The 15272-nt window shown below is 49.0% G+C and overlaps 1 protein-coding gene across 11 annotated transcripts in view; it reads right to left on the bottom strand.

Annotated features, from left to right (window-relative positions):
• SMARCAL1 (SWI/SNF related, matrix associated, actin dependent regulator of chromatin, subfamily a like 1) overlaps positions 1-15272 on the bottom strand; it is a 54197-nt gene that overhangs the window by 30984 nt on the left and 7941 nt on the right. For 10 of the 11 annotated variants that reach the window (XM_011285575.4, XM_011285573.4, XM_045034459.1 and 7 more), the window contains 5 exons: positions 13285-13335; positions 8253-8439; positions 5120-5270; positions 3367-3525; positions 207-272 (listed from right to left, as the gene is read on the bottom strand). In XM_011285575.4, the coding sequence (XP_011283877.1) occupies positions 207-272; positions 3367-3525; positions 5120-5270; positions 8253-8439; positions 13285-13335 (614 nt within the window). The remainder of the gene's footprint in view (positions 1-206; positions 273-3366; positions 3526-5119; positions 5271-8252; positions 8440-13284; positions 13336-15272) is intronic. The other variant, XM_045034457.1, reaches the window with a different exon arrangement.

Genomic DNA, 15272 nt, shown 5'->3' with positions numbered 1-15272 from the left:
GACGTCAGGAAGAACACCGAGTCTGGCACTGAAGCCCTACACGGTGATAGCTTCGGTCAACGTAAGTCACGTCCACAGCCCAGAGCCCCTGGCCCTGGACTTACAGCCCCTGCTCTCCTTGGACCCCCCTGAAACCTGAGCAAGATACAGCAGGACCTCTGCGCTGGGTGGGCTCCAGCCTCAAGTCTATTCTCAGCAGGACTCACCTTGAGGATGGGCATAGCTGCGCGACAGCGGGCTGTCTTAATGTTCTTGAGGAAGTGAGATTCATCCTGAAAAGAAACAGCCAAATCCTGAGCGGATGGAGACAGGGCTTGTGTTAAGCTTGACCTGGCATGGCGTTGCACTGAGGATGCCTCCCCTAGCGGTTTCTTGTTCAACCATAACCGATCATGAGTCCCTGTCATATTTTCTAAACCCAAATTTGTAACTAATACATTCTTAGTATTTTGAGGGGAAGTTTCTATTTTGGTACATATTCAAATCACTTGCTATGTACCTGAGCAACCAACAGACCTCTCTACAGTTTCTCTATCAATAAAATGGGTAAAATACCACTACCTAACTTATCAGGTTGCTGTAAGTCTTAATGAGCTGACACACAGAACAGTCCTGCCAGCTAACTTAGTAAGCACCCGGTGGTTGTTGGCCACACTATGATGGGGACACGGTGGGGGGGGATCCTGGCTCTATCTCTAGAGGTGATGTGAGAAACCTCCTGTTCCATTTCAGCTATGATAAACCGAAATGGACCTCAAAAGCACAATGGAAGGGAGTATAAGTAAGGTGAACCCACGAATGTCACAGTATCTGTTCCTAGAAAGCTGGGCTGTAATATTCATACTGTGTGATGACGAATGCATGACAGCCAAGAAAAAGGGATTTATAGAGAGAAACAGCAGAAAGTACAGAGGACAGGGAAGGAAAAGACCCTTTAAGCAGTGGGCTAACATGTACCACCACTCTAACCCCAAGGAATGGCTTCTATCTGAACTCTCCGAAGAAGTGTAACATCTTAGAGTTGACACTTTATTCCCTCTTACAACATTTCTCTGAAATCAGAAGACAGGCCTCTTAAATAACTGAAGACAAACCAACACTGGTGGTAAGTGGCTTGCCAAAAACCATATGGCAGGCTAAGTGTTGAGCCAGAAGCAGAAAAACATGAATTCTACAGCCAGATGCAGTCCAGCTTTGATCAATGACGCCCCATCTTGCTGGCTTCATGCCTGTGGGCAAATCATGTAACCACTTTCACTGTCGGTTCCATTAGAGCTGAAATGGAGAGAACATCTGCCTTAGGAGCCACCGGGAAGATCGGCAGTTACACATAAAGTACCTGACACAGGGTAACCCTCAGGAGATGAAGGCATTATTCTTCCTACACATTGTAGAACCGTCACCATCATCCTGGGATACTTCATGTTTTCATTTTACAGGTATGCTACCATTTTTTTCAAAGCCACACCCAAATTTGTGCCAAACCAGAAATGACTCCCTCGAAGACTCATTGCCCTGACAGCTATGAGAAGATATAAACATTTGGGGCACTTGGGTGGCTCAGTGCGTTAAGCATCCACCTCTTGATCAGCTCAGGTCATGATCTCACGGTTTGTGAGATCGAGCCCCAGGTCAGGCTCTGTGCTGACAGCTTCTCTCTCCCCTCTGTCCATCCCCTGATTGCACGCTGTCTTGCTCTGTCTCAAAATAAATAAATAAACTTTTACAAAAAGATATAACCATTTAAGTTTGCTTGAGCTAAGGCCATAGTATGGTTCTCACGCCCAAATCATGATAATAGATGCCCGAGGTCAGCAACTATGCCTTCTTCTTCTCTTCTCTGAGTTCCCACAATACTTGGCTCACACATCTATGAAAGCACTAAAATGTACTATAATGATCCGTGTGCTATGTGTCTGTCTGTCCTACTGGACTACGGTATCTTAGAGAACGGGGCTGACTCTCCTCCCTCCACACCCCCAGGGCACAGCACCGTGCGGGCCGTGGAGCTCGTGCTCAGCTGTTGGCTGGACATGCGGATGAACAAGCCTCCCATGACAGCCAGCCCCATGTCGAGAAACCCACAGGCTCTACTGCGATTTGCTGACTTTTCTGGGCCTCCTAAAAACTCATCCCTTTCTCTCCTTCTAGATGAGATATGCACTACACATTTTGAGCATCAAGATTTGGGAAGCCACTGTCAGAGAATTCAGGAAAATACCACTGGCTTTAAAATACACACGTCTGAATAAAGAAGACTCTTTCATATCGTCCCGAGGCACTGGGTGTCCCTCTTTCACCAAGAGGATAAACAAGGGTAAGCTTCCATTGAAAACCATCCATTGCGGTCTTCAGCCCTGCATGTCTGTTAGCGGCTACCTGGATGGGGGATGGGGACTGCACACCTTTTCATAATCTTTAGTTGTGAGCCATGTGAACACACGGGGTTCTGACAGGTAGCTGGCACCAGATCTCTCTAGACTTTCCTTATGGAATACGTGAAGCATGTAAACAAGGAAAGCCAGTGACTGAAAGATGTGCTGTCACATCTGTGCACAGAACTTGAGTAAAGCCTACTCAAAAAACAACAAACCTGAGGAAAAAGTATAGGTGGCCCTCGAACAACACAGGGATTAGGGGCACTAACTGCCCCCGCCCCCTCCCGCCCCCCGCCTCGTAAAGTCAAAAGTCAGTGTTTACTTTGGACTCCCCCAAACCTTTACTCATCCAGAAGTCTTACCGATAACATACAGTTGATTAGCACATACTTAGTATGGTACAGGATTATATGATGAATTCTTACAACAAAGTAATCTAGAGAAAAAGTATTAAGGAAATCATAAGGAAGAGAAAAGACAGTACTGGACTGAACTTATCAAAAAAAATGTGCCCATAAGTGGGTCCATGCATTCAAACCCATGTGGTTCAAGGGTCAGCTGTACTTTTTGAGGTGGGGGAGGGAGGGTCTTTATATTGGCTGGAAAAAACCTTATTAGCTGTTTGGACCGTGTGCCTAAGCCACCCGGACAAGAGGCCGCCACATGAAGGTACACGCCCTTGTTGTCCGCACCAGCAGCCCCTGTCCATGACTTCGTGTTGGAGAGATGGGCTGCAAACCCCCAGTTCAGGCCTAGTAAATGACACTTTTCAAAAAGCGCCCCAGGAGATTCTAATATGCAGCTAGGGTTGAGGACTGCTATTTGAGATGAATAAAATGTCAGTTTCCCACAAAATAAAGACAGTGATTTCTATTCTCTTAGAAACAGAGGGAGGCTCCCGTAGAACACAGGCATCAAAGTTCTTGGAGCTTTTAAGAGAAAGTTTCCCCAGAGAGAAAGTACTTAAAGACTTTGCCAAGTCACTTACGATGATGACAACTTTAAAAGGGGTTTTTAGCTGTTTTTCTAACTTGCTCAGAAGGTCAAAGCTGACAATGTTGACCAAGCCAGCTGTCAGGCGGTCCTTGCCGGTCACCACGACATTGATGCGGTCTGGGCTCAGAGACGGCAGCCACCGAAGGAAGGCCTGGGGATGAGAGGGGAGAATGGAGCCTGGGAGACCCGGCCGGCAGCAGTCAGCTGAGGCCCCAGCCGACCCATCAACAGCACCCCCTCAAGGGACAGTGTTAACGCTCCCCGAGAAACAAACTCAGTGCCTTTCTCTCCACACCCTTCTGCATTTGCTGGTACCCTTGGGCCCATGAACAGCAAACGCCTCCGCTGCCCTGTTACCCATCTACTCCTTCACTTTCTACTAACGGGACACTGCTTTCCTTAGTATGCAAATATCATTAGCAGTCACTATGCGGTCTGCGGATTCCATCCCTTCAATCTCTAACTAGATGGCAGGTTTCTGCAGGGAAAGAATGTGACTCTTTCAATGAGGAATTTTATAAAGGAAGTCTTACCAGATGCTGGTATATACCAAAGACACCGATAATGACAAAAATACTTATCACCTGCTCTCTCCAGAAATCTTGCCATCTCTAGCCAAAGCCACTGCCTGCAACCAATGGGAGGCCCCCAGCAGCCTCCGTGTCAGCGGCTGGTGTCTGGGAGCTCCCCTGGCATCCCGGGGCTGACACTGCTGTGATGTGAAGTGCTGCTTCTTTCTCTACTTTCGCTTCTGCTCATAACCAAGTGACCGCCTGGTTCTTTCTTTCAGCATTTCTGAGGGTGCTGTGGGAATCTAACACGCACCAAATAAATACATGTTGAATTGTTAGTTTCTAGAGGCAGCGGCAGATTCAGGTCATAGGGACAGGGATAAAAAGGTATTGTTTCGATGCACATTTTTAAAGTTTTGCTTTCTCTTCAGCTGGAAGGGCACGTCTGTGCACCGGGCTGAGCGCTACGGGCAGAGTCGCCTCTTCTCCACAAGTGGCTCACGGTGGGGCTGAGTCAGAAGCCGGCGTGTGACGAGGCTGACAGCTGCCATGAGTAGCAGAGAGCTGGGAAAAGCCACTGATGATCAATGAGCTCTTCATTCTCCACCAAGTTTGCCTGTCTGGGTGTTTATTCCTTTACTGGAAGCACTCTAATCCCTAGATTTATGGAAGACAAGCTCGTGTCGGCTCCTTCAGCTATAATGGTACCTGGTCAACACGGACATCCTGCTCACATCACCTTCGGCAGGGTGCAAGAACTCTGACCTCAGGAGACGCGGCTTCAAGGTCCTGTAATGCTCCCATCACCAGTGAGCACGCTGCTTCACCTCACTGAGATTCAGTTTTGTCATCCATAAACGGGGTTGACATCTACTGCGTCCACTGCACACGGCTGCCTCGGGATGAGGAGGTAACCATTTTGAGCTGAAGTGTGGTGCAGGTGAAAGGTGTTACCGGCAGGGGCACAGGACGTACTGGGGAAGAGTCTGCTGCCAGACTGAGGCAACGCGTCCATGTCTGAGCTCACGGCTCCTTGGCTAGCTTTGGAAAGGTACAACCTGATTCTAATTCAGAAAAATCATAAGCCTGGCCTCAGAAGGCCATCTCCTCTCCCTTCCTCCCTCAGCTGAGACAGGATCTTGAAAGCTCCCGGGCCCTGTCCCCAACTGCTACTCGACTGCTTTAACACCGAGGACGCTTCGGTGTTAGAATCACAACACAAAGGGAACTGACCTGCTCCCACGTGAAGCGCACCGAAGATGGCACCACCACCAGGAGCGGCCACTCCTTCCGATAAAAGGCCGCGATACAGATGGCTTGAATGGTCTTCCCCAGGCCCATGTCGTCAGCAAGTAGCAGACGGCCTCTTTTCGCTATGGCAAAACTGAAAGCAGATGCGGGAAGGACAGTGGTGTGGCACTGTTAGTGTCACTGTTAGTGTCAGGGCTGTTAGCTAACCACGTAATGGGACGTGCACCACCCGGTGTGGGCCACCGCACGAGGGAACACGGGCCCTACTCGCTACAGGCTTAGGCTTTCTCAAGGTCAGAGAGGACGTTTATGCACAGGGGCAAAGGGAAGGAGCCGGCAGAGACAGGACACTGGAGAAGAGGAGGACAGGCCGTGGGGAGGATGGAGCCGGGGTGTCTATCAGGGAGCAGCAGCCTCAGCAGCTTGTCCACCAGGAGCCGCCGCAGCCCCTCCGCCCTCCAGTGTGACAACCCCTGCTGATGCTGTGTGCATCGGGGCGCGTTCCAGCGTCCGGGGGGCCAGACTGGCCTGGGGGGCCGCCCGGTTCCACCGCTTCGCAGCTGGGTACCTTCACGCCAGTTACCCAATCTCCTCACACCTCAGCCGTGAGACGGGCATGAAAGGACCCACCCCAGAGGCCGTTGCCAGGCTTTGACAGAGCTACTGTCTAAAGCACTGAAAACAGTGCCTGCCACCATCCATCCTAAGTGCTGAGGAAGTGTTTCTCTTGTAACTGCTACTCCTCAAAAAGGGAAAAATAATCAAGACGAACAGAAGAAAAATGACTTGCTTGGCTCACAAGATGAATCAGTGAAAAGCGAAACGGATCCCAAGTGCCAGATGTCTGGTCTCCTGCTCCAAACAGCAGCCCTCTTTCCTGTGAATTCCTGGAAAACTGATCATTTGCTCAGAAACCTGATAATAAGCCCATCAACTAGCTCTTTTTCTTTCCTTCTCATAGCCAAGGCAGCGTGTAGCCCCCGTGGTCAGCAGCGGGTATGGCTGGCAAGGGGCCTTTTGAGTTGCCAGAAAGTAGCGTTGCTGCCCTGGGGAAGCCAGTGCTCAGCAAAGACAGAGAAGCGAGCAGCGCATCCGCGGGGGGCGAGCTGGGTGGACTACTACTCATGGCATGTGACGGCACTGTCCTCATCGCCCAGAGGCCACAGCGGCCCAGCTGGGGGGGGGGGTGTGCACCCCCCCCTTCATCCCCAGGGCCATGACCACCATATACCTTCAGTGACAAGGAAGGGAGCCCAGCACACTGCCGCCTCAACTTGTCCAACAGACCCAGCCTCTCCTTGGCACACTGGCCTTAGAGAAATCTTCTAGACTGTTTCCAGGATCAACTCTCCACACGGACCAGGTGGGGAGATAAGTGTGAAAAGACTCATTTTCTCCCTTACTTTTTGATTTACACAACTGATGGCCAGAGCGGACAGGGGCAGGTGAGCAACAAAGCACGGAGGGCCTTGTGCTGCGGCCACAACAGGAGCGCAGCCTAACAGAAAACATGCCACGACGTCGTCACAAAACATGGGTGTCAGCCCCGAGTCCACTCTTGGAAGCTGAGTGGCCTCGGGCACATGACTTGCTGGGTCTCGACTCCCTCATCTGTTAAAAGGGACCATTCAGATATTAGAGGAAGCTGGTACCTATCTAGGAGACTTTGCTCCATACGATTAAGGGAGCTCTCACTGTAGTTCTTACAAAACAACATGGAACCGACAGCCCTGTTCCCTCAACACCAAATTCCTCCTCTTCAGAGAATGCAAGTTAAAATCTGGATTTAACTGGGGAGCTCCGAAGAAAGGCTGCAAGTGCAGCTTTAGCAGTTTCATTAGCCTTCAGGTTTAGCAGTTTCAGAGCCATAGTGAAAAAGGTGGAAGCTGCCGGCCAGGCTCCCGTTCAGGCGCGTCACGCCCCTCGGTGGTGACGAGGTTAACTGGCCGGGCCGGCAGGTGCCACGTGGGCCCCGGTCTCTAACGGAGCCCAGAAGAACTGGGATACTGAAGACAGATGCTGCCCAGGGGTGGGGGTGGGCAGGCTCTCAAGCAAGACGGAGCTGTGCAGAGCGTGTTATCCGTGACAGATGGAACTGGAGGGAAAAACGAGGGAAAGGGTGTGAGCAGAGCTGGGGCCGTGGGAATGCAGGGAGGCGGGACTGGGCCCAAATCACAGACCAAAATCCCGTCAGAGACAGCGGCCACGCGTTTGCCAAAACCTCACGAGTGGACTGCGTGTGGACAGGCCGTCCTGTTTGCCAGCGCCACGATTTCCTCTCTTCCCCTGCACGGGGCTATATCCCCAGCCACACCACCGAATGGCAGAGGCAGCTCCTGCTGTCTTCTGGATGCCCATGAGGACTGCCTTTTTCCTCTCTATGACCTCCATTCTCTTCACTAGAAGGCAAGTTCAAACCTGCCATTTGGTCCTCCCAAGCAGCTCCAGAACACAGGACAGGTCACGATGTGGGCTTATCTTTTTTTTCTGTCTATAATAAGAACACCCTGACTTTCTTTTGGAAAACCACCACCTTCCGCTCAATCCAAGTAACTCAGGTGGGGCAGGCCCTACCAGCTGGCTCCAGGGCCTGTCATCCATTCTCACCAACAAGACTCCCCAGCCCCCAGGGCACAGCGACTGGTCCTGGCATCAGCACCGGATTTCAGGCCCTTCAGTGTCAGGCCCACCAGAAAAAAGGTGCTTCCGCTGGGTTGCTGAGCTGACGGGTGCAAGCCAGAAGTGCGAGGCAGCCCTGGCCGCCACACCTGAGGAGCACCTGGCTGAGAACAAAGCAAACTGAGGAGAGAGCCGAGCCGAGAGTGAGACAGGGAGGTGTGATGGGATCTTTGGAGACCCTTGGTTGTCTACTCCATGCACTGAGAAATCTCTCTCCTCGTTGGGTATCTGCACACCTGCGATCCAGAGTCCTGATCAACTCATAGAATTTGCAATCAATGGTTATAATCAGGCTTTGCTGACCGCACACCTGGCTGTTTAATGCCTAGCTGCTCCTAGATGTCCATGAAAGATGAGCGTTCCTAAGAGAAGAAGCATCTGAACCCCATTTGTACTAAGTGATGGAGTCCAAGCAAGACGAAGACCAAGAACCTACTTGACTCCCACTCTCTGGAAGGGCAGCAGACTGGACACGAGCTTGGAGTCCACTCCAGAAAGGTCTGCCTCAGGGATGGTTTCTGGGACACATGGAGACGTCTTCTCCAGCTGTGAAGCGAAAGCCAGGGTGAGCGTCTTGGGCAGAGGATCCAGCTGAACTTGTGGAAGGCAGCGCACTTGTGCAACTAGAAAGGAGCACAGAAGGGTATGAATGGAAGCGCTAATGCCCACGAGAGCTAAGGACAGGGAGGGCGCTTCAAAATACAGAGCTCGGTGGCTGGAATTCTGGCACATGCCGTTTTCTCAAAAACGTAACCGGAGAGAAACCCGCGGGATGACGGTCACATCCTGAGCAAGTCCATAAGGCTAGAGAACTGGTTTTCCCTCTCTATCCCTTAGTTTCTGCAAATAAGAGGGCAGTCACTAATGCCAAATTGATTTTCTACATTACACGGACACTCGGAAGAATTGCAAATGTTTCTGTGACTCTTTTTTTTTTTTAACCTAAAGTAATTTAAAACAATTCTCTCAGTATTCCCACTCAAATAAATAAGGACCCACATTCTTAAAAATCAGCCCAGAAAGACCCATGAAAAAGCAAGATATAGAATGAATAAATCTTGTCATTTCCATTCTCTTCATTTTTTTTAAGTTTATTTATTTATCTAGAGAGAGAAAGTGCGAGAGCAGGGGATGGGCAGAGAGACAGAGACAGAGACAGAGAGACAGAGAGAATTCCAAGTAGGCTCCGCGCTGTTAGGGCAGAGCCTGACGCAAGGCTCAAACTCATGAACTGTGAGATCATGACCTAAGTCGAAATCAAGAGTCGGATGCTTAACTGACTGAGCCACCCAGGCACCCTCTTCTTGTTTTATTTGGGTTTTGATGTTTGAGAAATTGAGAACTCTAAGTTATCTGCTGTTGATAGGCAAGGAAGCACTGTGCTCTGTGCAGAGAAGCTGTTAGGTGTTTCCAAGAAAGATCAGGAGCACAGTAGGGCTATTTATAAACAACAACAATAGCAATGACAAAAGGCAGAGTCACGCTGAGTCCACCAACTTATAAAAATACAAATGGCCCTGCACACTTGAGACCCTTTCCGTAAGACAGAATACCGATCTCCCCTTGAGAGAGGTGAGCTTTACAGCAGTGACGTCAATGGTGAAGCAGACGACCAAGTTCCTTGGTTTGGAGGTCACCTGAGAGCACCTCTAAAGGAGGTTGGCAAGCTTAGACCTGCGGGCCAAACCAGCCTACTGTCTGCTTTTGTAGATAAAGTGTTACTGGAACACAGCCATGACAACTGTCTGCCTGCTTGCCACAATGACAAAATCAAGTAGATGGGAGACCATATAGCCCACAAAGCCTAAAATACTTACTATCTGGCCCTTTACAAAAGAAGTTTACCAACCTCTGCCAAGTTCAGAGTCTAAACCGTTCCTAAGAGTGACTATTACTCTGACTCTTTCAATTAAAGCTTGTATTTAGGGGTCTTTACTTTCCTTCCAAGTGTGCTGGTTCCAGACCCCTATATAACGGACAGGGAAATCTCTCCTTCCAGTCAGAGCCATGACCCCAAGTGGGAAAAATTACTTGGGACCTGCAAGAAACGAAAGGAAATTAATTTCAATGGTTTTGCTTTTTGAAAGAATTTAGCCTCACCCGATTTTAAAATTAAGAGGGAAGAAAAAGAAGCTCCTTTATTTAAGAGCGAAACAGAAAAAGAATAAACCAGGGGTACAAACAAAACAGATAATTCTGGGGGTGGGAGAGAGACAAGTTAAACACCAAAGATGACAGACCTAGACGTCACTGGTGGAATTATCAGCAATCTACTAATCACAGCCTGCTGCCCTAAGGGTTGAGGCTTTCGAGATGGCCTTCCCTTTTATCATTGTCCTTTGAAAAATCTAATTAGAAGAGTAACTCCTGTCTGCGCATCTTCTGTTGCTCTTCGTCCTTTCCCTTCTCACGGGCACCTTGGGAGGCACAGTAACCCACCAAGGGGCTAACTGTCTTCAGGAACCTGGTAAAGGGAACCAAATAAGAAACTGGGTGCATTTCATTTCTACCCAGTCGTACTGGAAATTCTAAGGTTGTTGGTTCTGTGTGCCACATGGTCACGTCTTTTCTTAATATCCTCACGAGGTACTCTAAGTCTTCTGCCACATCATCAAATGGCTACCATTGTAAGTACTGATCTCAAGATGGAGGGCTGAGCCATCTGACTGCTACCTTAAATTGCTCTGTAGTCTCAATATATTTAAATCCATTTCCATCTCTCACTAAATGTACGTACCAGTTATTTCTGGAAACCGTTTGCGTGAACAGAATCACCATGATAAGAAATTAGGTAAGGTTGATGGCTTTAATATAAAAGAGACTTCCCCTACTGACAGAGAAATACATTTTATGCCTCCAAATTAAATCTGCACATGCTGATTTGTGCACACTTCAGGAGACTGAGCACTCCGTGTGCTTTCAGAAACCATTTTTATTTTAATCCTGGTGACCGCCGGTGCTCAAATACCTGATGGAAGCTAAGAAAAGGATGACGACCCGGCCGGTGTGAAAGGTGGTGCTTTGTAAGCATTATGTTCTCCCAGCCGTTCAAGAGGAAAAAGCAACCTCCACTCGGTCTCCCACCAGCTACTGCCTCCGTGGTCCTACGCTGCTGGTTCAGCCAAGTGGGTAAGTTTCTGAGACAGCCCCCCAAGTCACTAATGTCCTTTCCAGGTGCTGGAAGATGACAGGAATGTGCTGTCTGGCTTCATGAGTCATCTAGAAATCGTTTCTGTAAAATTGCTCTTCGGCAGAATGCTACTGAGCCACAGAGCAGAGAGATGTTAGTGTTTTCAAATAGCAGCTGACAAGACAAGATCAGTGAGGGGGATGCAGAGCCCTTCTGGACTGTGACAGCCGGGCGAAAACAAAAGGCCTTATGCCAATTTCACTGTGGGCGAAAGGCCTCAAGTCACTTAGAAAAGAGGGAGAAGGAAAGCTCTTAGATTCACCGTTATCTGGAGAAAATAACTGTCACCATGTCATCAGTAAGCATTCATGCACTCAGGAGGTCTTACTGTCATTTCTTAATGAGTTTCAAATGCACACGCTCGGTAGCTCAGGGCCAGGAACCTAACTTCACACAGGAGGAACGAGGGCTGGGGGTGGAGGAGAGGCCCCAGGTCTGCAGTCTGTCAACAAAATGGGAGCTAAACTGGGGTATTCTGAAGAGCCTTGTCTCCTCAGCCTCTTATTCACGGTGCTGGCATCTACATTTCCAAACAGGTCACGCTACAACCTCAAGATCACCAGCCTGGTCTGACTTCTGTCACTGGCCTGATTGTAAGCCTACGACGCTCCCAATGAGGAAGACAACTGTTTCCTCCTTTCTCTGGGTCCAAGATTTTTGCAATCTATGAAATGTGTAGAATCAGTCTTCTCTTCCACCAGTCGCTATAATGACAAGATAGCATGTAACACAGCAATCTGAGCCCTAACACTAGAATTCTTAAGATCTGCGGAATTATTAACGTGAAATGCAAAATTTCACGTGTGGCCAGGATGTGCATTTTTCTGGATGAAGAATCCATCGTGTTCCTCAGGTATTTCAAAGAATCTACGGCACACACAAGATTTGGAACCATTACATAATGTTACAGGAGTCACGAGACATGGTTTTTCATTACATTCCTCCACTAAGGCCGTACATTTCCTGCTTCGTGTTGGTCCGTAAAAATCAAAGCCTTTATAGCTAACATAATTACATGCCTTCCTGCAGTTGAAAAACAAAGGGGAAAGAGGGAAACACTCACTCCTACTGCTTATCAAAAATTTAGCTTTGGCCAAATAGTTCACTCTGAACCCCAAGTTCCAGAAAGCCGCAGCCACAGGGCCTCAGCTCGACGTCGGTCAGCCTCGCCATGTCAGCCAGTGTTTGCTGGTGCTAAATAAGGACCCTGTCACAGTCACACTTAACCTTGGGTTTGCTGCAAGTCCTTCCACAAGGAATCAGAAACACTTCTCTTCTATTTAACTTCTGTCAGTAGGATAGAAACAGAGTAAAGACCCCTTTTTTTCACTGAAAGGACAGAGGAGACCCAGAATGTTGAATTCTCTACCTGATGTCACCTAGTCAGTCGCTTGAGGAGGAGACAGAGAGAAGAAACCCAGCTTCTCCCTCTTGTTGCAAGTCCTGGGCTGGTGGGCAAGATGGCCAATGACTCAGAGCTGCCCCCTGGATCATGTCTCTCCTGGCCTGACTGGGACCAGCACTGGCTCGGAGGCCCAGCAAGTCCTCAGGGGGCCAAGCAGGAGGAACCTAAGTGGTGCCAGCCACAGACCCACTGCAGGAGTGTGCAGCTTGGAAGATGGGTGACAGATGGGCGTTCCAGGGCAGGCTGAGCTATGCCCATGTCCCCCCTTTCTCAGGCACACTAGAATTTACTGCCCGACCCATGCAGAGCACAGAGAGGAAAAATGGTAAGCCCAACTGGCTTCTCCTTCTTATACTGATAGCTGTACACACATCCCTTCCCTTAGTCAGTTTCCAAGGACTTATTAAATGCTATGCGTGCTACAAAGCCCACAGCCACCCAGACCCTGCAACCTTCATTGATCATCTGGTTCTTGTAGAAAACCGAGAGCCTTTCTTAGAGGGAATCTACAGTGGCTTCCATCTACACAAAGCAAACCCAGCTCAACTGATTCCCAAAGTCCACATCTAACACTTCCATGATGAGTAGGAAGTTGCACGGGCCTCAGGAACTTGACTAGCACGGCCGCACTCGGATGGAAGAAGAGGTCCCGTGTTTGCCCGAGCTGCCCCAAAGCCACCATCTCAGCAGACGGGGTGTGGCTGCCTGGGACCATCTTCACCTTCACATGTCCTGGGCACAAGCAGGTGAACTTACCACAGGCAAGGGATGGGGGGTGGGGGGGTGGTGCTCTTTAAAAATATGTTAAATTTAAGGCAGATAATTAAAGCTTAACAACAGCATGATATGAAACAAGCAAGGCAGGCATCTCACTTAATTTATTGTGCTCTTCCAAGAGAAAGCTCCACCTCCTGGTCTTGGCATCTGCAATGATAAGAAACACACAAGCCAACGTGACAGTCTGCCCTTCTGCGACGTCACTACACTTATTCGTTCATTCCCTGGTTTCATAAATCTCCAGGAAGCCAGGATGAGGTGGCTGGTCCTGTGCCCGCCAGTGGGGACACAGAGGCTAGGAGCACCTGCCCTCGTGGCTTTCACAGAATTCAGGGAGGATAGACAAACCGATGTGGCAATAATACTGCGTTGTTAAGGGGGTGATAAAGGGTCCTACGGTGATACGTGACCGGGCATGGCCTGACAGGTCAGAAAGGCCCTGAATTTCCAAGATGGGGATAATTACAGTAGCTTACACTTATCCGGTGCTTACTTTAAGCCAGGCATAGTATCAAGAGGTTCACATGCACCTCACTACCCTATAAGCTGGGTACTGGGGTCAGAGTGGTCAAACACCAGTTCAAATCCCAGTTCTGCCGCTTCCTAGCTGTGTGACCTTGGGAAAATTATGTAACACCGCTGTGCCTCAGTTTCCGCACCTGAAAAATGAGGACACTACAGCTCCTGCCTCACAGGATTTTCAGGAGGATTACATGAGATTTAAGTATTAAATGCTTATGAAACTGTGCCCGGCAAACAATACGCACTCAAAAGAAAGCTAGCAACTATAAATTATTATTATTGTTATTAGTACGATGCCATCCACTGATTGGCATAGTACACACCACACACAGTACTAACCAAGAAGGGGAGTGTCTCACTACCCAACGTAGCTAAGTTCTTAGAGAGGCTCCCCTACCCAGCTACCTTCTGAGAAAATCATGAAAGCTACATAGTTGCAGATAAATGCCTTCTGGACGGCAGACATGAACTCTTCTCTGTATGACCAACGGAGAAAGCAAGGTGGTTAGGGAACAAGCTGCATAAACATAGTGAGTCAGTTTCTGAACAAAAAGCAAGGTGGCCCCGGTGTAATCTGACAGACCAAAGGCAGACAGGCTACTCCCGCCGTGGGAATAGTACAGGACACTCTTCGTGACAACAGCTTGACCCGGACACTGGCAGAGCAGCAAACGGGGAAGTCTGTGAATAGCAGTGACGGCAAAAAAAAAAAAAAAAAAAAAAAAAAAAAAAATCCACTCACGGTTTCTAGATGTCTGAGCGTGGGCAGGACTGGGTGCCAATATTTTAGCTGTTCACATTTCCAAAACAGCAGATCGTATCTATTTAGTGTGATTTCAAAGGTCACTCTTTGTGGAATACACACAGGCCTTCTGTACCGGCCTTTTAAGGGCAGCCTACTCCAAACTGAAGTCGAAAATCCAAGGGAGCCTGGAAGGCAAAGAACCCTGGCCCTCGTGTCCGTGGCTCATCTGGCCTCAGGACAGGCCCCGGCACATCTCACCCAAATCCCACTCAGCAGACGGCCCTTGTGAGTTAAAACTCGATCCACCCAAGGAATAAAACAGTAATGGCTGGCATCACCCTTCTCCGGAAGGAGCCCCAAACCCTGATGAAAGCTCACTGAGCAAGTAATTCTATAGAGGCTTCTTCCCTAAGATTGCCTAAACATGATGTCTCAAAGGCATGAGGTTTCAAAGGTTTGCGCTTTCTTACTCACCTACGGAAAAGACTAAAACCATGTCAAGGATGGGAAATATTGATCCATAACAGCCACATAAAAGCCCAAGCTGAGAATGAAACCCGGTAGTGCAGAATTCTTAAAACTAACTTCTGCCCCGTGTTCTCATGGGGCACCTTTTGAAGAGCTTCACAAAAACTAAAGCACAACTGCTCTGCTTTGGCCAGCGGTGTTCAATTCTGGCTGATTATTAGACTTTTACAAATACCAATGCCCAGGCCCCACCTCGCAACAGTTAAATCAGTATCTGCAGCTGGGAACCAGGCATCAGTGTTTATTCTGGGAGCGGGGCCTGGCAATCTGTGTCACCAAGCCCCCCAGG

This window comes from Felis catus, chromosome C1, assembly GCF_018350175.1.
Source record: "Felis catus isolate Fca126 chromosome C1, F.catus_Fca126_mat1.0, whole genome shotgun sequence".
In the NCBI taxonomy this organism is placed as follows: domain Eukaryota; kingdom Metazoa; phylum Chordata; class Mammalia; order Carnivora; family Felidae; genus Felis; species Felis catus.
The sequence above is the reverse complement of the archived record's forward strand: the minus strand, read 5'-3'. Positions and strand labels throughout refer to the sequence as shown.